Genomic DNA, 20,869 nt, shown 5'->3' with positions numbered 1-20,869 from the left:
AGTCCTCAAAATAAGAAGATGGAAGACTTCTCAATAGGCAAAGACATATCAAAGGAATGCCTACAAAGAACTAGTTCCTTATAAATATTAGGTTTTTTTAATCTAAATATATGTTACTTGAGTAATTTCCAGTTGCCACGTGTCATAATATTATTCCTAAGAGTCTAGTACATAAGGATCAGATTTCCTGGTTAGTTCAATGTAGATTCTAAATCTCAACTTTTTAAAAAAAAAAAAAAAAAAGCTCAAGCTAGCGTTTACACTACAAAAGGGGGAATAGGGGACAAAGTTTAATTTTATCAAATGATATGAGTCAGTTTAATAGAACCATCGGTGCATAAATATGTGATACCTCCCTCTCTATTTATCACTTTCGAAGGAAAAAAAAAAAAAAAACCCTTCAAAGCTCACAAGCCCGATCTAGATCCAAAAACAAATCTTCATCATTCCCTATCAAAACCGCCACAAATGAAACCCAAAAATCATCAGCCAAAGGAACCCTAAGACTTGAATTTTAAAGAAAGGGAATGGGTGAAAAGGGGAATCCAAACCTATAAGCAGTGGTGATTCTAGATGAAGAAAAAGAAATGTTTGGGAGAAAACTGATTGATTTAACTAGAGAAATCAAAAATGGAAAAGAGGATAATACAAAGGAAACTATTCCTTTGAACCTAGACAAACAAGGTAAAAATGAGAGCAGATGAGAGTTCCTTAAAATTATTAAGAGATTGATGGTGAATGATGAAAAAGGATGGTAGTAGAAGGAAAGTCACCCAGGACGATCAGACAAAAGCACATAACAAAAGGAAATAAGTGTGCATCGTCAAGATCTAAAGAATCTAACAGAAAATCTCTCACCTATATTGTTAAGGCCATAGAAGAAAATGGTGGATCTTCTTAGGGTAAGCAATCTGATAAAAATGATGAGTCGATCCTCATCTATCTGGGAATGAAAACTAGTTTGGATCTTGGTCCTCATGTGTAAAATCGGTGGAAAAATATGGGACCAAGGCCAGCCCTCAAATCAAGCATCATACTCCTATAAGATATAGAAGAAACAGGTCCCTTTACTAAAAGACCTGCTCCAAAGCAAGATAAAGGGCATATTCAGAGGTTGGGAGCTAAGTTCAGAGAACTAGCAGTTGAGAAACTCTACCAAAGAAGATTAGGAAGTTTTTGACTGGCCTCTTATGCTCACTAGTAAAAAGTCTAGCCTTAGTTATTTCTGGCCATGTCAAGGTCCTGTAATTTGTCCAAAATAATAGATTGTTGTTTGTGGCTGTAACTAGCATACTCTATGTAATTGTATGTTTGGATAGAGTCTTAACAACTATGTTGATGCATTAATGAATTTATTCTTACTATTTGAATGTGAATTCTAATTCTAATATTATGATTGAGATTAATACGGCCGAACTTAACTCTTGACGAATTACAACGACACTAAGGACTATATGGTCAGTTCATAAAAAACATATGTTGTTTTTTGCTGATGTCAAAAGGGGGGTTAATATTGATAGCAACAAAACATGAAAATCATATATACACCATCCCACATTCCCCACATTTCTACTAGATACTACATAGAAATAGAAGTAGGAAAAGAACTGGTCCTGTAAAACAGTAGCAGAGAAGAAACAATGTGCACATCTGAAGAATTGTGTAATGAACATTTTCTCGTCAATATAAGAGCGCACAATACATTCAGTGCATAGGACACTTTGTAAGGGATTTTTCCTACTTAGAAACACTGGCATATGAGAAATGGGGAATAAAATATTGAATAATTGTTTTTTAAAAGCTACTTACATAGACAGTTGACACTTAGGAAGTCACAATAAAGGCACTATTTCTTAATTATTGATGGGATATGAGGTGGCCATCAAGAAATTGGAGGCTTCTTTCCGAGCTTCAAGATCCACAATATGCTTATGTCGATATTTAAAGAGTGGAGAACAAGGTCCAAGATTAATTGGAAGTCCAAAAGAAGAAAAAAGACCAATGTCTTTGTTCTTAAATTGAAGGCCCATAAGTTAAAGGGTATTTTAGTTTTTTTTTTTTTCTTATATAATGAACCCTAGTATAAATAGACAATTATGTCTTTGTTTTGGAGATAGATTATGTTGGATTATGAGTGTTGATTACTCTTTTGAAATTTGGGAAATTGTCTCATACCTCCTCTTGAACCTCTTTTGAATGACTACAAGTAGGTAATTCATGTATGAGTTCATTCTCTTCTCTCTTTAGATTATATCTCTTATTTGAATGTAAATCTAATTAGTTCTTAGATTCTCTTCATTGTTTCTTTGGGTTAATTGATTACATTTCATTCTAGAATTATCCTTTCTTTTTTCATATCCTAGATTCAAGATTATTGGTTGTATTTTTATATGTCTAGGTAATTAATTACTTAGGTGTGTATTTATCCCAACAAATGTCTTAATCTTCCTGTCTTTTATTGCTTTCTTTAATTGTTCTTGGTGTTCATGTGGGGTTGAAGAACCCATCGTCAATTTCTTGGATTCACGAGCCTGTTTCACATCAATTATAAAAAGAACAATCCTACTAGAAGGCACTGAATAAGGAGTTATAAGAAAGGAAAGAAAATGCAGAGATAAGGATGGAACATTATACCCTGGGGAAAGAACCCGGTCCATAACACATTTGGGGTCACATATCATTTTACAGGTTCTATATAACCTAGCCGCCTATAGGGTTGCATTGAGTGGAAGTTTAGTCCCTACAAGAAGATAAAGTAAACCTTCTTACTTACTCTTACCGACTCAGCGAGCTTACAAACCTTGCTGACCTTGAGGATGAACTACTGCGAGCTCACAAACCTCGTGTAGTGAGCCTTAGTTGTATCAACACAAAGCTGTAGTGTTAGAACAACATGGAACTAGTTCTAAGGGGGAACATTGTCAACATAGGCGCAATTCCTAAGGGGGAAAGATGCTGATCAAGATTTGAAGATGAATGAAGTAAAGCTAGAAAAAATGCACATGAAGAATATGAAGCTACTATGTGTTTGTCATCATTAAAGCAGACAAGTTGTTGAGTAACTACTGGCTCAATGATCATGGGCTTAATATTGAAGTTTTGATGATTTGACAAACAATGTACCCAAGTCAATGAAAGGGAGATATAAGGAGGAATTCATTTGAAGAACCAGATATCCAAATAGATCTTCAAAGTACTCAGTGAAGTAGTTAAAACATACAGAGGAACTGCTCAAAGGAACTAATCCATACGCAATGGGGAGACTAGAAGCATTTCAAGCCGACATTAGAGAAAAAGGAATATTGACTGATTACTATTCGATGAAGAGTTGGATTTCAGGTTATGGTAATATTTTACAAATACCATAAATTGATCAAGATGGAAATTAGTATTGAAGTTGAACAAGGAAGCTAGCACACATACAAGGAAATAACTAAGTTCCAAGTCAAACAAGGTTTGGCTTTTGGGTAAAATTAATAAACCAAAACCTGCTTAGATTCAATTATTGAAGGAGGCAATTACTTCTATTTAAAGACAACAAGAACAAGATTTCGATCTTGAACAACAACCAAAAATATTCCAACGAAAGACAAGAGTGAGCGCAATCACCTGTGTCTCAAGAAGAGTCAACTGTCCAAACAACAAAGAACTCGAGCTTATCAAGAATTTATCCATCTAGTTCTTTAGTTATAGTAGTTAAGTTCTATTGTGGGCCCACCTATTTACCTTTGCAAGTATTGTATAGTTGGTGTTTCTTTGGTAGTTACAATATCTTTTGAAAACAACAAGGTTGTTAGGAGGACTTTTTGAGAAATAGGTCCTTTAAGTGTTACAAGGAATTTTGTAAACCTTTGAACGACTGTGGATTTTTTTTGTTTGGGATGAATTTGGGTAAATCCTATAGGAAGATAGGTCGTGGTTTTTTACTCCATTGATCAAGGAGTTTTCCACGTGAAAATTCTTGTGTTAATTTTACATTCTACCATAGTATCTTCTTACGTAAATTGTTTTAGGCTGAAGTAACTAAAACATCCCTAAACTTGGCACGAATTGCAACTTCAGTCCCCAAACTATTGCTGCACTTCAAGATACCCCTAAGCTTGGCTAACTGGGTTTTCATACACCCCTGAGTTTCCACATGGCACAACAAGTGTAGTCACACACCAACAGGCGCGTGAGAGGTGCCACATCAACTATTTTTTTTTTTTTTTAAATAAGAAAAATCAATTTTGGAAAATTCATTAAAAAGTATATTTTTTAAAAATCAGAAAAAGCTAATTTTTTATTAAAATGTGGAAAACCCATTTTTTAAAAATAATCTTTACTGGATCTTTTATTAAAAAATCTGGAACTTTTTAAATCTTGAAAACTGAATTTTTTTTTTTAAAAAAAAATGTGTGAAACCCGTTATTTTTAAAAACAAAATCTGGAAAATTGATTTTTTTAATTAAAAAACCTGGACTTGTTTAAAATCTGGACATTTAAATAAACCCATTTTTCTAAAAAAGAATCTGGAAAATAGAATTTTTGATTAAAAACCAAGACTTTTTTAAAATATGGGATACTGATTTTTTTAAGAATAAAAAGGAAAACTGATAAATTTTTCTAGATTTAAAAACTAATTTAATTTTTTGGGATTTTCTTTTTAAAATGGGCTTTCCACATTAAAAAAAAAAATCAGTTTTTCCATATTTGTATAAAACTCCAATTTTAATCCACTGTTTCCTAGTTCTTTTTTAAGGAAGTTTCTTAAAAGAATCATGAAAATATGGATTTTTTAGGACACTTCTAAAAAATATCAAGTTTTCATTTATTTTTTTTAAAAACCATTTTTTACAGATATTTTTATTAAAACTCTAGTTTTTCAGTTTTTTTTTTTTTTGTAAAATTAAATTTTCCAGATTTAAAATAAATACTCCATTTTTCCAGATTTTTTATTAAAAAAATCAGTTTTACATTTTCTTTAAAAATAATTTATCTATGTGGAGGATACATAAGATGAAAATGGCAAGTGGACGGCAAGTGCATTCCACTTGCCGTGGCATGTCTACTCGGGTGTGTATTAAAACCCAGTTAGCTAAGCATAGGGGTGTCTTGAAGTGCAGCAATAGTTAGGGGACTGGAGTTGTAATTCGTGCCAAGTTTAAGGGTGTTTTAGTTACTTCAGCCATTGCTTTAAGAATCAGATTCTTGGAACGCATCGGAGTAGCCTGATCCTAATATTCCCCTTGTAAATTCATTGTCTAGAGGAAATTTTGACAATCTTTCATACCACTGCCTTGGTCCATGTTTCAACCTGTATAGTGATTTGTCTATCTTGTAAACATGATTTGGATACTCATGACTCTGAAATCCTGGAGTTTAATTTGTTCGCATACACCTCTTCCCTCAAGTATCCATTTAACAAGGCACTCTTAACATCCATTTGATAGAGTTTGAACTTCATATATGTTGCCAAAGCAATGAGCATGTGAATTGCTTCCTTCCTAGCTACTGGTGCAATGGTTTCATCATAGTCAATTCCCCTTTCTTGGTTATATCCCTATACCACTGGTCTTTCCTTGTTCCTTGTGATTTTACCCTAGTCAGCTAGTTTATTTCTGAAGACCTATTTAGTCCCAATAATTGTTTTGTCTTTGGGCTTTGGTTCTAGATGTCATGCATTGTTTCAATCAAATTGATGGAGCTCTTTCTGTATTGCTATTATCTAGTCTGCATCGAGTAGAGCCTCCTTGATATTCTTTGGCTCAATTATTGATAAAAAGACGGAGAAGGCACATAGATTTCAGGCCTTGGATCTCGTTGTGACGCCAGAGTCCATTGATAGGATTACATTCTTGTCACGACCCAAATTACGGATTGTGCGGGCACCTACCCGTTCCCACCTGGTAGGGGAACCCCAACTTCCAAAAACAACATAAGAAAGTAAATAAGAAGAAATAGTAGTCTCAAATCATAAATAGATAATTATGCGGAATTATACAACATAAAACCTCTGAATATGGTCTAAATAGTATAAGAGCAACTAAGTACATATGTCTAGAAAATGCAAGCCTAAAAATAAACATCAATCTCAGAATTGGAAAATAAAGACAGAGGGATAGAGGAAACATCAATCTCAGAATTGGAAAATAAAGACAGAGGGATAGAGGAGTCTCCGGGCAGTGGATCCATCAGATGCTCACCCTAGACACTCGAAAGCCAAGCCTTGGGATCACTCTCAAGGGGTAGAAGTGGAGCCTGCTACTAACTCTGCACTCAGAAAAAGAGTACAACAAGGTAGTATCAGTACATACACCATGTACCGCTAGGTATCATAGGCCGGCAACAGTTAGATAACATATATAAAAGAAAGAAACTGAAAGATAGGCATACGAGCAGTTAAGTACAATCACAACATAGTCCAAGAACAAATAACACACGTGATAGGGATATCTAGGCAGAATTAATGTAATATATTAATGAAGTAATGAGTGCATATGCAATGAAATGATATGCACTGGCCAACTGTCTGTCTCCGTACATATATGCTATAGACGGATAACCTCCATGTCTCGATAGTCATGACCCATAAGGGACCCGCGGATTCCATGTACTAGTCACTCCACACACAACCCAGGGATGACTTCCACAGCACCAGCCACTCCGTACACATCCCAGAGGTGGCTTCCATATCACTAGCCATTCCGTACACAGCCCAGAGATGGTTACTATATCAAATCTGTCCATAATTTCGGATGTTCCCTTCTCACTTATCATCATCAGTACCAATCACAGTTCAGATCAATGCATCATGCAAAATTTGTATGAATGCAATCCATAATATCAATCTCAAATGTAAGCATATCAAATCTCAATCGCGCCTCTGCATGAGCACATATCACAATATCAATACCGAATCAAGTTCTTTCCTTTATCAATAATGAATTCAAGATAAGTTGTCACGACCCAAATTTAAGGGTTGCAACGGGCACCCGTGCCTTACTTGTCATGCACCACCATGACATACATCTATAAATATACTATCATACATAAGTGGGATAGGAGGGCCGTTATGAGACAAAATGAATAAAACATAAGGGATACTCGACAATAAATGACCCCAACATGATATACATGAGATATGCTGGCCTACGACCCTGACATGAATATATGTACAAAACATCTATCGACATGACTTTCGTCTACAAGCCTCTAAGGAGTACATAAACATCACAAGGTCAGGATAGGGCCCCGCCATACCCATAAAAATATGAATATATCCATACTGATCCAAAAAGGCAACTCCGGAGCAAGTGGAGTGCGACGACACTTCTGTTAAGCTGATAACCTACTGAGAGGACCGTCAACCTATATAGTAGGACTTACGGGCATGAAACGTAGCATCCCCAGGAAAAGGGACGTCAGTACGAATAAAGTGCCGAGTATGTAAGGCATAAAAGTAACATAAAGAAGACATGAGAAAAACATAGGGTAAAAGGATACAACCTGTATATCTGAATTGCCTCCGAGGGCCATGATATACATAAGTACTGTATATGCGTATATAACGCCTGTTCATACATACATATGCATATATGCGTATATAACACATGTTTAATCCTAGATGGACATCATCATCCTAGCCAACTGATCAATGGTGCATATATATATATCGTGTATATATATATATATATATATATATATATATATATATATATATATATATATATATATATATATATATATATATATGCCATTGGCTTCTGTGGGGCATAAGTATGATAGAGTACATGCTAAGTCTGTCGGAGTGAGGTAAGGTTGTTACACCTCCAATCAACATTTTGAGACTAACATCATTATCATTACATGACTCTATAGGACTCACAAATCATGAATAAACCTTCTGGAAGCAATACTATCTGATCATGAATCAACATAGAGACTTCTAGCTACTGAGAGTGGAATCATTATGGAGTAGCGTTACGTTTATGTTCTGTTCATATAGATCATGCCAAGAGAAGAAAAGTTAGCCTTAACATACCTCAAGTCGTCAACACAATTTCAAAGTTTCGACAAACTTAATTCCTTCGATTTGCTTGATCCCAAAATTTTAGATACTTTCTTAGCACTTGTTAAAAGTCTTCCTTAACCTTATAAGGGTTCCATGGCCTCTCTGGGCTTGCGTTAGTTTACTTATGACACAACCGACGCGAAAATTTGTGAGGTGTAATATCCTTCCCTATTAGGAACATTCGTTCTTGAATGTTGGGACATATCAGGTTAAGTTCTGATCTTTGAGATTATCGAGACTATTAACTCATTACTGTTGGCTAGACCATGCTATTATTCCATTCCTTTCATACAAGAGCGCTACAATTACTCTTGAACGTTTGACCTTTCTTTCCTCCTTTGTCTTTCATATAGTCTCGTTCGTATCCTCGGTAACATAGAACTTTTCTATAGCATCATGGATTTGTGGATATATGTATAACCATTGAAATTTTCTCATACGCTCAATCTTTCTATTACTTGCATATCGTTCGATCATTCTTTCAATACCAAAACGTTGCTTTTGTATAAAAGTATCCTAATCCCGAGGTGGTTTTCATTTAGTCTCTTATAGTTTAGTGTAGCCTTATATACCCTAATCCGCTTGTCTTGTTGTACCATTAGATTCTTCATGCATAAGAATACCTTTCCATTGCATACTAACTCTTTTTTGACTTGATACATCAATCCTTTGTTAGCTTTACACTAGTCATCCATTCGGTAGGACAATTTCACCCTTTAAGATATTGGATGGTGAATCCTCATCCCTTTTTATATCACATTTTATAACGCTATCCCAAGATCCTCATAGTTTTCCATATGTATAGATAACACAATGGTTCCAACTTGATAGACGGGATCCTTCTCATGTCCTCATGATGTCTGGGATTCTTACTGATCGTCTAGCATGCACATTTCACTTAGCCACCTCTCTGAAAAGCTGCGATATAAGAAATTTGTTGCATCCAAGTTTTATTAAGAGGAGGGCCTACAAAGGTTTCCATAATTGAACACTTCTAGTAGTCATAACTACGGCAATATTTGATATATCCGAACTATTTTCTGCATCTCGTCATTTTGTATAACCTTTGGTAACTTATTTAGTGAAGTAGGCGGTTTGTATTGAGATATTTATGGCCTCCTCTGTAAAATCAAACATGTCGCATTCATAACAATCAATCCTTACCTCTATATCATTATCATTATATTTTGTTTCAGCCTGCTACAGTCTTGACATTTTATAATTCCTTTCTCCAAGTCGTCTTGTCAAAGTCAATGTCATCAAACGCTCTCTAGACTATAACCTAGCCACCACTAAAATACCTCAAAACCTAGCAAGCCGCCACTGGCCACTATGGCCACGCTGGCCGATGGACAGTCTCTGGAGATGCGGTCTGCCTATACCATAATCCATAATCTTTGACACCAATTTTCGACCCCTCAATCCATCAAAAAGCAATACTAGCAAAACACTAACACAAATCGAGCCTCATGAATTGATCGAGCCTAAAGATTTGCCTATCGAGAATCCTACTCACCAAATTATGCCAATTTGTTGAAGCCTAATACAGCAGTTCAACCCCCCATGCAGATCACCATCCCATCCAAGGTTGCAAACTTTGTGGATGGTGAAATTTACATCCCTTGGAACTCAACAGAGATACAAAAGCATATTATTAAAGAAGAATTACAATATACAGTTCTTGGAAAGTTTTCATATGATAACATTGACATCAAGGAATTAAGGAATATTATTCCTGTACAATGTGGTATCAAAGGTAAAGCAACTGTTGGGCTGATAGAGGAGAGGTATATATTGACTAGGTTGTAATTGCTAGAGGATTATGTGAAGATGATATCCACTCCTGCTTACTACTTAAAGGTGCGTGATAAATATTGCCAGATGAGACCTTTGATTTGGGATCCATGGTTCAATCCTGAGGTGGAAACTTCAATAGCAGTATCCTGGATTAGCTTTCGTAACTACCTCCCAATTCCTTTGAAAGAGAGGCTGTTTTTTAAAAGGCATTTACAGTTGGAAAGCCATTAATAGTAGATTTAGCAGCAGCTAATAAAACAAGGCCTATTGTGCTAAAGTGAACTTGCAAATTGATTTACTAGCAACACATCCAACAAGAATAAACATAGCAGAAGGCGATGAAAAACTGGTATTAGTAAATCAAAATGGATCAAGATAAACTATGATTACCTCCCTAAGTATTGCAAGCATTGTAAACTTTAGGGACATGGTAAAAGTGATTGTAGAACTCTGAATCCAGAATTACAAAAGAAGCACAAGGAGGAGATGAAAAAGATTCAAGCAGAAGAATTGGTTAATCAACAAAGGCAGGATACTAGAAAAAGGGGATGGAATTACCAAGGAAAACAAGAATGGATGCAGAGAAGGAACAAAAGGTACATTAAAGATAGGTCATGAATTATAATAGCAGAAGTAGGAAAAGAGGAAAAAAAAAAAAAGAGGATACAATGGAAACTAACAATACCTTTGTTGTGTTGGACAAAGAAGAAGAGCAGCAGGATGAAGAAGTAGCAACTGATGATGTAGTAGAGTTGAAAGTTGCAAAAAAGGAGAAAACACCAGAGAAAACAAATGTGAGCACTAAACAATGGATTGAAAACAGTTTGCACAACAATAATTCACCAAAGCAGAACAATTAAAAGGGGGAAGGAAAGGAAAGCAAAATAGGAACACAAAGCAACAGTAAAGCAGACAAAGAGATTGAAGAGGGGGTAACAAATTCTAACAGGAATGAAGAAGTTGAGGATATAACAAGTGGTGCAGTTTTTCAGAAGGAAAAAATACAACATAAAGGAGATGAATGGGAGAAAACTGGGCAAGAATTAGAAGAATGGAATGAAAGCAAAACACCTAGGAGTAATAGACAAAGTATTTCAATACAAGAGGAGGAGAAAGTGCAAAATAACTGTAGTCCAAGGAGCATAAATAAGGGTTATAGTGGCACATATGAGGAGCAGGACCAACCAAATGCAGATACAGTCATTAAATGAGATACTGGGCAAGAGAAGGAGGCAGTACCTGTAGAGAAGGAAGGTCAAAATAGTAGTAATAAATAAACAAAGCATAATAACAAGGGTAACATCAATAAGAAGAACATGCAGTGTGTTACTCAATTGAAGGGGAAAAGTAGTAAAGAAACCCAAAGAGCAGAGAAAAGAAGGAATATGGATGGTCAATCTTTAGATTCACAGTATCAGGAGGCTATGTGGAAAGGGGATTATCTCCTAAAATACACAAAGGGGTAGGGAGAGGCAAATAAGACTCAAAGAGACACCAGTGTCACACCTGGGATGGGATATCAAACTAGAAGTGCTATAAATAAATTTAATGTTTAATTATGAATGCAATGATTTGGAACTTTAGGTCTGTGAATACAATGGAGGCTTTTCAAAGATTAACCAAAATGCATATGCAATACCATTTTGGTTTCATAGGGCTATTGGAACCTTTTCAACCTGCTGATAACATTGAAGGATATAAAAGGAGATTAAACATGCACACTGCATTGGTGAATAGTTCTGGACAGATTTAGGTATTTATAGATGAAATGTTTGAAGTAGAGGTGGTGATGGATCATATACAACATATCACTATTAAACACAAATGGCAAGGGATGCAAGAAGAACTAATGGTGCCAATAGTGTACGCCAAATGTACTCAACATGAGAGATTGGAATTATGGGATAGCTTGGAAGCAATGGCTAACTCTATAACCAAACCATGGATGATAGGTGGAGATTTTAATGGAATTACTTCTGAGGAGGAAAAATACGGTGGATTACTAGTTAGTATAGATGAAAGGAAATACTTTATTTCATGTATACAAACTGTGGAGTTTATGATCTGCGATTTAAGAGAAGTAAATACACATGGTGGAATGGGCAAAATGGGGATGACTGCATTTTTAAAAGGTTGGATAGGTTTTTGGGGAATCAGAATCTTCAAAATAGGTACCTTAATATTGACATTCAGCATGTAATTAGGACATGGTTAGATCATGCCCCATTACTGATTATTTATAATGGGGATGCTATGCCAATTAAGAAGGCTTTCAAATTTTTGAACTTTTGGGTGAACCATGATACACTCCTAGACACTGTTAAGAACAATTGGACTGCTGATTTTACGGCTAATCCTTTCATTATTTTTCATCATAAAATGAAAAAGTGAAATGTGCTTTAGTTCAATGGAGCAAGGTCACATATAGAAAAAAATTCCAGGAGATAGAGGCTTTGGAGGATGTGATAAAAGATCATGAGACACAATTTGAGTTACAGCCTACACCACAGAATAGGGAAAATTTGCACAGAGTCCAGGCTGACTTGAACAGATATTTGCATTTGGAAGAACAATTTTGGAAGCAGAAAGCAGGGATGTAGTGGTTTCAAGATGGAGATAGGAACACAAGATTCTTTCATGCATATGTCCAGGGCAGGAGGAAGAGGCTAAAGCTAAGAAGATTACAGGATGATGAGGGAAACTAGATAGAAGAACAACATGGGATAGCAATAGAGGCAATCAAGTTCTTTAAGGATCAATTTTCAAAGGAAACAGACCCTACAAACTTTGCAATTCTAGATCTTGTTCCAAATATGATCTCAGAAGAGCAAAACAGTAGGATCACAGCTATGCCAACAAGTGAAAAGGTAAAAAATATGGTATTTAATCTTAATGGAGAGAGTCTTTGGAGGACCAAATGGTTTTACTGGGCTATTTTTTTTTTTTAGAAATACTGGAGTATCATTGGGGAAGATATTATTAATATGATCATTGCCTTTTTCTATGGTGCAGAATTATCTAAGTTTATAACTCATACTAATTTGTTTATCTTACCAAAAAGGATATTATTAATACTTTTTCTGATATGAGGCCTATTAGTTTGAGTAATTTTGTGAATAAGATCTTCTCAAGGCTGATTCATGAAAGAATGATGGCGATTTTGCCTGATTTGATATCATTAAAACAAGATGGATTTGTAAAAGGAAGAAGTATAGTAGAAAATGTGCTACTTACTCAAGAAATTGCATCTGACATCAGGCTGAGGACTAAGAATACTAGTGTGGTAAGGAAGCTGGATATGGATAAAGCATATGATTGAGTCTCGTGGTTGTTTTTAACAAAGGTCATGAGGAAGACGGGTTTTTCGCACATGGTGGTTGCATGGTTTTGAGGATAGTCAGTAATAATTAGTATTCTATTCTTATAAATGGGCAACAACACCGGTTTTTTCAATCCAGTAGAGGGGTGAAGCAGGGTGATCCTCTTTCTTCTACACTATTCATATTGACAGTAGAGGTATTGACTAGGACCTTGAATCAATTGCACAATGTACCACAATTCAAGGGATTGGGAATGCCAAAATGGAGTCCTAAGGTGAATCACTTGGCATATGCAGATGATATGATCATTTTTTCATCTACAGATGTGTTATCACTTCAGTTGATTATGGATGTACTTGGGGACTATGAGAAGACATCAGGGCAGAAGGTAAACAAGGAGAAAAGTGCAGTTTACTTACATCACTCAATAACAAATGATATAAAGGTGACTGTAGAAATGGTGACTGGTATTAGAAGAAGGATTTCCCCTTTACATATTTTGGATGTCCCACATTCTATAGTAGAAGGAAGAAGGATCTCTATAGTCCTATACATATAAAGATCATAAATAGGTTGCCATCAGGTAAAGGTAAGATATTATCCTTTAGAGGAAGAGCAGTATTGATTAAACATGTGTTATAGAGGATGCCCATCCATTTATTATAAGCCTTAAAGCCATCTAATGGGATGATAAGGCAAATGCATAGGATGTTTGCTCAGTTCTTTTGGAGTAATACAGTACGGGGAAGAAGCAGACATTGGGAAGCATGGACTAATTTATGTGTACTAGAGAAGGAAGGGGGACTAGAATTTAGATCTCTATATGATGTATCAATGGCACTTTATTGTAATAATTTCAGGACTAGTCCTTCTTTATGGAGTGTGTTCATGTATAATAACTATTGTAAGAAGGTTTATCCAGTAGTGGCACAATGGAAATATGGGTCCCAGAACTGGAAGAAAATGTTGCAGGAAAGGGACATCATAGAATATCATATTTGGTGGCAAATAAAGATTGTGAATACTCTTTTTTGGTGGGATAATTGGACTGGTCCAAGGGCTTTGTATTATGTAGAAGGAGGGGAAGTATATGATGACATAATTCAGAATATAAGATGTTGACAAGCTGGAAACAGTTTTATCTGGGGAAAAAGTTCAACACATAGTGGACACAATTAAACCTTCTAAAGATGATGAAGTAGAAGATGAACCTAGGTGGATTTTGAATAACAAGGGCAAGCTCTCAGTCTGGGAGTATGTGAGATTGAAGGGGCAAGAGAATGAGGTGTTCAAGTATATATGGATTAAGGAACTACCATTTAAGATGTCTTTCTTTATGTGGAGGTGTTGGAAGTGTAAGGTGCCTATTGATGAAGTGTTAAAAAGGGTGAATATCAACTTAGCTTCTAGATGTTGGTGCTATCCAAGTCCAATGGAGGAGACAACTCAACATCTATTTGCTAAGTCTTTTTCTCCTAACAGGATGTGGTCATGTTTTTCCTCTTTTACAGGTATAAACATTGAGGGATTACAATTACAGCAGATTACAGTGAAATGGTGGAGACTGCCTATTAATGATAGGCTCAAACCAGTATTTCAAGCTATACCTGCTATAATTGTATGGGAATTTTGGAAAAGAAGGAATGCATACAAGCATGGAGACAAAAAATCAGTTGGAAAGTGTATTTTTCAGGTCTTTGCTACTATCCAAAAGCTGGTCAAGTATAGAAACCCATCTATTCAGAATATACCCAATAGATGGGTAGATATAATTCAGCTTTTGGAAAACTACAGACCACAGTTGAGGATTACAAAGGTGATTTGGCAACTTCCTACATGGGGTTGGATTATATGTAACACAGATGGGGCTTCAACAACAGATCGTCAATTTTTCAAGGAAATAGAAACTCACCGAGCAAGGAAGAGCTGAGATCGAGGCAGCATGATTTTTTGGAGATGATACAAAGCAAATCAGAACTCTCTCTTCAGATTCAAAAAGAATATCATCATTAGAGGAGTGTTATAGAGCTAATCTACAGAATCGCCATAGCCATAAGCTTGGAGATCAGATCGACAACAAGGAGCAGATAGGGGAAAATTGCCTTGTCGGTTTACAAATGGACTTTTCTAATTTTTTATGTCCATCAGATATGTGTGGACTGGACCAATGTTTTTGTCCTATTCCATTTATTTTGCTTCATTTTTTTTTTTTGCTTTTCATTTATTTGGTTTTCTTTTGTTAAGACATTTTGATTCGGATTATTTATAAAAATCCCGATTGGTCATATTAAATTTTAAAAAAAAATGTCATTATGGTATATTTTGGTGTTCCGAATGGAGTGGGCAATGGATCTCTGTCCTATCCTTATCTCATCTCTCCTATCAATCTTGAAACACGTTTTCGATCTTGATGTCTATTACTTTTCTCATAATTTCAATTCCATTACAGCCCACTTCTTTGGGTTAGACAAGATCTTACTGTCGATATCCTTGCCTTCTTGGCTAAAGAAGTAGCTCCATTATTCTGGGTCACTATGTCCTTGTTCCCTGCATTTCCCGGCATATACTATGCATTAGCTGTTATCGCTTCCGTCCAATTACATTCTGATCATTGCAATTATACATCCGCTCAATTGATCTTTATGTATTCTTACTATTTTATAATATGAAGCCCTACCTCTTCCAATGACCTTGTTACAAAATTTGGCTTCCTGTTTGTTAATCGCTAGCGGCTTTATGAATAAACGTACCTTAGATCTACCCGAATTTACCTTACTTTAACCAAGCCGTCTTATGTGAAGTCACTTGTCCTCGCCTTGATTTTACCGTTAATAGCCATCAATTTTTTTTTATTCCAGCCTATGTTCTTTCATTTTGCTCACAATTGAACCCCAATTCCTTTACATTCTGGATTCCTTATACATGAAGTTCTGGACATTGTCTATTAGCTTCATCCTCTGTGTTATCATACATATTATCATATTCCATCGTAATTGTTCCGGACACATAATATGCCTTGATATCTAAAGACCCCTTGATCATCAATTCCAAAGGCTGAGGTACTCTCCTTCTAAATGCCTTCTCTGATTCTCCCTAAAAGTGGGATCCTCGGACCGATGCTCTTTCACTTCCACTATGAGAGATGATCCGGTAGCATTATGAACCACAACGCCTCCATCATCTGAATCTGTCAACTGGAATCTTAAGCTGGCTAATCGATGAAGTTCCTTCATCAATTTTTTCTTCTTGGGATGCACATTGACTCCGCTACCCATATATAATACCGACTTATCTTTATTTCAGCTCTTTCTCATTCCGTCCTTTTCCTTTCATTACATTCACGTCTTACCTTCAAAGTCGACGTTGATATTTATTAATTTAAATGGTTTAGAGTTATACTAACCTCTGTCATTGCTCCCATTCTGACCATTCCTCGATATTGCAACCTCGTATTAGTATGACTAATTTGGAGTAACTATGCCATCTAAATATTATCATAGTCCGCCTTTGACTCCGAGTGCTATTGTGATTAGTCCTTCTCTATTTCTTCGTTAATTGACCTATCATTGTGCCTTCACTTTATAATCTCAAGCGGATTTTCCTATGGAGCAATACCTCAAAACTTTTGCCTATCATTCTATTTAACATCCCCGTGTATAAGGCGTCTAACTGCGTTCATCGTCAATTCATCTCTCTTCCTTATCGTTATACTCATGCGTCACGCTTTAAGATGGTCCCTAATCCCATTTTTTCACGATTCCTCTATCTTTTCGTCATTAAACAAGGTACACTTTTTGTTATAGCCCGTATTTCGTGCGCTCGGACATTTCGAAGAAGTCGTGGAATGTGGAAGGTAAGATCGTTTTCCAAAACTATTTTAATGCGCAAGTGGGTTATTAATATTATTTAGGAATATTGTTGATATGGAATATTGAGAAAGGTTGAGGGCGAAAAAAAGGAAATTCGCAAAGTGGCATCATGGGAATAATGTGGAAAGGCTAGGGGCAAAATGGTCATTTCACGAGTGCTCAAGAAATGTCTTGAAAAAGGCCATGTGGCCGAAAAAAAAAAGAAGAAAAAGAAAGGGATTAGTCATCTTGGGAGATTTGAAGAAAATTCTAGAAAATAAAAAGGAAAAGAAAAAGAAGAAGAGAAAAGAAAATTCTAGAAAATTAAGGGAGGGGCATGTCTTTGCTCACATGCTTATAAAGATATACATATATATATATACATGTGTGGTCATCTTTAATTGAAGAGAGTGGGAGAGAAAGAAAGAACAAGCAAAACAAAAAAAAAAAGGGGGAGGTTCGGCCAACTCCCCAAAAATTTGGGTCCATGGAGTTGGCCAAGAAAAATTATTTTCTTCCACTTTTCCTACCTAATGGAAGGTTCTCTACAACTTGGAGTAAGTGTTTAAGCAAGTAGAAGTCTTTTTTTGGTGGATGCACCAACCCTAAACCAAGTCGGAGTTGGAAAAAGGGGTAAGGTTTCATCTCTTTTGAGTGTTGTGGATGGTTCATATATGTTCTAGGTTGAAGAAATGAATGAAATAAATGAAAATATGTTTGTTTCATGTTGGCCGAATATATGTGTGGTGTTGGATTGAAATGATGAATTAATATTATTTAGAAATTTTGTTGTTGAGTTGTGGGTGGTAGTTGTAGCCATGTATTGTGTTGCGGATGATGGTATATGTTGTAGTATGAATGAATGAATGAAATATATAAAAATATGTATGTTGGGGGCTTGGCCGAATAGGAGTAATGTTGTGGAAGTGTGATGAATTGATCTTATGTTAGTAGTTTGCTTATTGTGTTGTGAAGTCCATAATGTAAAATGAATGAAAACCATGAGTTGGGTGTTTATGGTGTTGGCGTGTGGTCCTTGTGTGGTGTAGAAGAAAGGAAGCAATTCTATTTAGTACTTTGGTTGTTATGTTGTTGTTATATTGTATAGAGATGGATGAAAATGCATGAAGACATTTAAGGAGTGATTATGGTCGAAATAGGTGTTTTGTTAAGTTAGTTTAAATTGATGTAATTTGATGTTCTAGTTGTTGTCGATATGGATCATGTAACGTGTAATGAAGGTTGTTGTCGAAGTTAATGCATACGAATGATCATGAAATACATGGTTGTTGTTGAAGTTGAAGGTTTCGGATAAAGTAGTAGGTTGATTGAGTTGTTGGAAGATTATGTGAATTGAATTGAATTGAATTGAATTAAATTGGATTGGATTGAATTGGTTATTGAAGTGTTGCTAGAATACTTGTTGGTATTGTTGATAGTGTGGCGGGTTGAATTCCGGATTGTTGTTAATGGATGAATTGGGCGAGCCATATTCTCGGGACGGTGTATTTACGGGGGGAGATCTTGAAATTTCGGCGGGAATATAAATGTGTATGAAAGGTTAAGAGAGGCATATGAGAGTGAACCTAACAATTGCCCTAATCGTCTTGAATGTAGATTAGCGGCAACGAGTTTGGACGAATAAGCGTGGCTAGTAAGGCGCGGCGCAGGTATGTTAAGGCTATGCCCTTTTCTTTCCATGGCATGATTCATACGTGAGACGTGTTAAAAGCTTCCATAACGTTCTCATTTTCAAACGTTAGAAGTAATGGTTCTAAGGCATGATTTCCTTCTTAAAAGTTTGTAAATGTTTTCCAAAATATTCATTTTTCTCCAAAAACTAAGTTTGATGATTTTGAAAGCTTTTATGACTAAAACGACGAACATGATTTTATGATGACAAGGATGATGCCGAATATGAGAAAATGTTTATGACGAATACGTCAAGGATATGTTCTTACCATGCACACGACGATATGGAATGTTAAGCTATTTCTTAGATAATGACTATTTTTTTTAAAAGGTTCCAAAGTATATGAAACGATATGTTATGATCCTGTTTTATGTTTCCCGTGAAGTTACTCTTCATTGATAGTCTCGCCTTATAGTACTAGTTCCTTCAAGGTGAGGCAAAGCGCCCATGATTATTCCATAATATAATCGGAGGTTACCGACCTTACGTCACTCCGATAAAGTTATAGCTTTTGATTGGGCTCCAATGCATGCTTATGATGGAGGTTACACTGGCCTAGAGGGCGGGCATGACCACCGCTACGGTAAGCGTAGTGGGCAGCACATAACCACACTGGCCTAGAGGGCCGGGCACGACCACCACTACGGTAAGCGTAGTGGGCGGCGCATGATTACATTGGCCTATTTGGCCGGGCACGATCCCCACTAGTGGCGCTGCAAGAGATATTTACCCCGGACGCGAGAGGCTCGGACGCGGGCTAATGATATTATGTGATTCAGACAGGTTATGGATGTATATATATATATATATAAAGGAGAAGGTGAGCGTGCATAATTCCGCCTTGAGAGGCAAGCGGATACAGTCAAATCCTTTTCCCTTATTTCCCATATCTTCTTATTATACGTTGTTCATGTCCTGTCTATTTTATTATGTTATCATTTTACGCCTTACATACTCAGTACAATGCTCGTACTGACCCCTCTTCTTCGGGGGCTGCGTTTCATGCCGCGCAGGTACACCCAGGCGGATAGAAGCCAGGACAGAAGATGTTCCAGCGAAGTTGGCACACTCCATTCGTCCTGGAGTGTCGCCGAGTCAGCGTGCTATGCCATGATGTCTTGTTCGAAGTTAGAGACTTTGCAGACATAGTCGTGGGTTTCGGGAGTCAGTTTGTGTTATAATACAAGTTTTGCACAGTTATATATTTTATTTGATTTAAAGGCAATAAAAGAATATTTCAGAAATCTTATTATGTATACTTGACGTAGAGATTCAAAAAAAATTTAGTACGTAGTAAGAGTCAGCGGGTTCGCTCGGCTCCGGTTACGGGGTCGGGTGCCCATCACACCCTAGTGAGATCGGGGTGTGACAAAGTGGTATCAGAGCAGGTCGGTCTAAGGGATGTCTGCAAAGTCGTGTCCGGAGAGTCTGTTTATGGGTGTGAAGCCGGCCACATTTATAAACGAGGAGGTCGCGGGGCATCTAGGAATGGTTGACCTTCTTTCTGTCGCGAGATCGTGTGATAGAGCCAAGTCATAGGAGATAAGATCCCTTATACTAATCGTGGAATTCCGCGAGCACCCGTATCGGCGGAAAAAAGGCGAGGATGACATGGAAGTCAAAAGAGGTAGGACCGATGGATATATTTGTTCTCGTTATGTGAAGTCGGGAGCCGATAGGAAAATAGATATACGCCAGGCGGAAAGTGAATATTGTGAAGAGAAAAGGGTAAAACGGTAAATGTAAAAGAAAGGACGTATTACGAAAATGTTTCGGAAGCTGTAAGGCTTCGGCTGATTTTAGACCATGTTATAAAGGTCATATGAGAAAGCGGACGCGATTATATCAGTGTTAAGGCACCGAATTCCACCAAAGTTCCGGGGTTAAGCGTGCTCAGGTGGGAGCAATTTCAGGATGGGTGACCCCCTGGGAAATAGACCAAAAGTTCTACAAATTGAGATACAAGAGACAAATGAGAAGTTAAAAGTGACCTAAGGGGAAATTAAAGTATACAGGATGGTTGGGAACCATACGGGGTCACATAAGACGAGGTAGGCTAGAATGGTAAAGAAACAGAAAGTGCATCACAACCGAGAACTGAGTTGGATAGGCTTGAACAATGTTTGAAAGTATTTTGTGGGTTAGTGAATAATGCATA

The 20,869-nt window shown here is 36.6% G+C and overlaps 1 protein-coding gene across 1 annotated transcript; it reads left to right on the top strand.

Moving 5' to 3' along the window:
* Window positions 1-10,518: 10,518 nt before the first annotated feature.
* Window positions 10,519-11,061, top strand: LOC132048905 (uncharacterized). Its single transcript, XM_059439589.1, has 2 exons — window positions 10,519-10,644; window positions 10,714-11,061. The coding sequence occupies exons 1-2, from the start codon at window positions 10,519-10,521 to the stop codon at window positions 11,059-11,061; spliced, it is 474 nt and encodes a 157-aa protein (XP_059295572.1).
* Window positions 11,062-20,869: the final 9,808 nt, after the last annotated feature.

The sequence above is a fragment of the Lycium ferocissimum genome, chromosome 3 (genome assembly GCF_029784015.1).
Source record: "Lycium ferocissimum isolate CSIRO_LF1 chromosome 3, AGI_CSIRO_Lferr_CH_V1, whole genome shotgun sequence".
Taxonomy (NCBI): Eukaryota; Viridiplantae; Streptophyta; class Magnoliopsida; order Solanales; family Solanaceae; genus Lycium; species Lycium ferocissimum.
Note: the sequence above shows the minus strand (reverse complement) of the source record. Positions and strands in the feature narration are given on the sequence as shown.

What these genes read in the sequence shown, in the direction of transcription:
- LOC132048905 (XM_059439589.1), top strand. Translation starts at nt 10,519, where the DNA reads ATGGAAACTAACAATACCTTTGTTGTGTTGGACAAAGAAGAAGAGCAG. An exon ending in AAACACCAGAGAAAACAAAT is followed by an intron (nt 10,645 to 10,713) that starts GTGAGCACTAAA and finishes AACAATTAAAAG; the next exon opens with GGGGAAGGAAAGGAAAGCAA.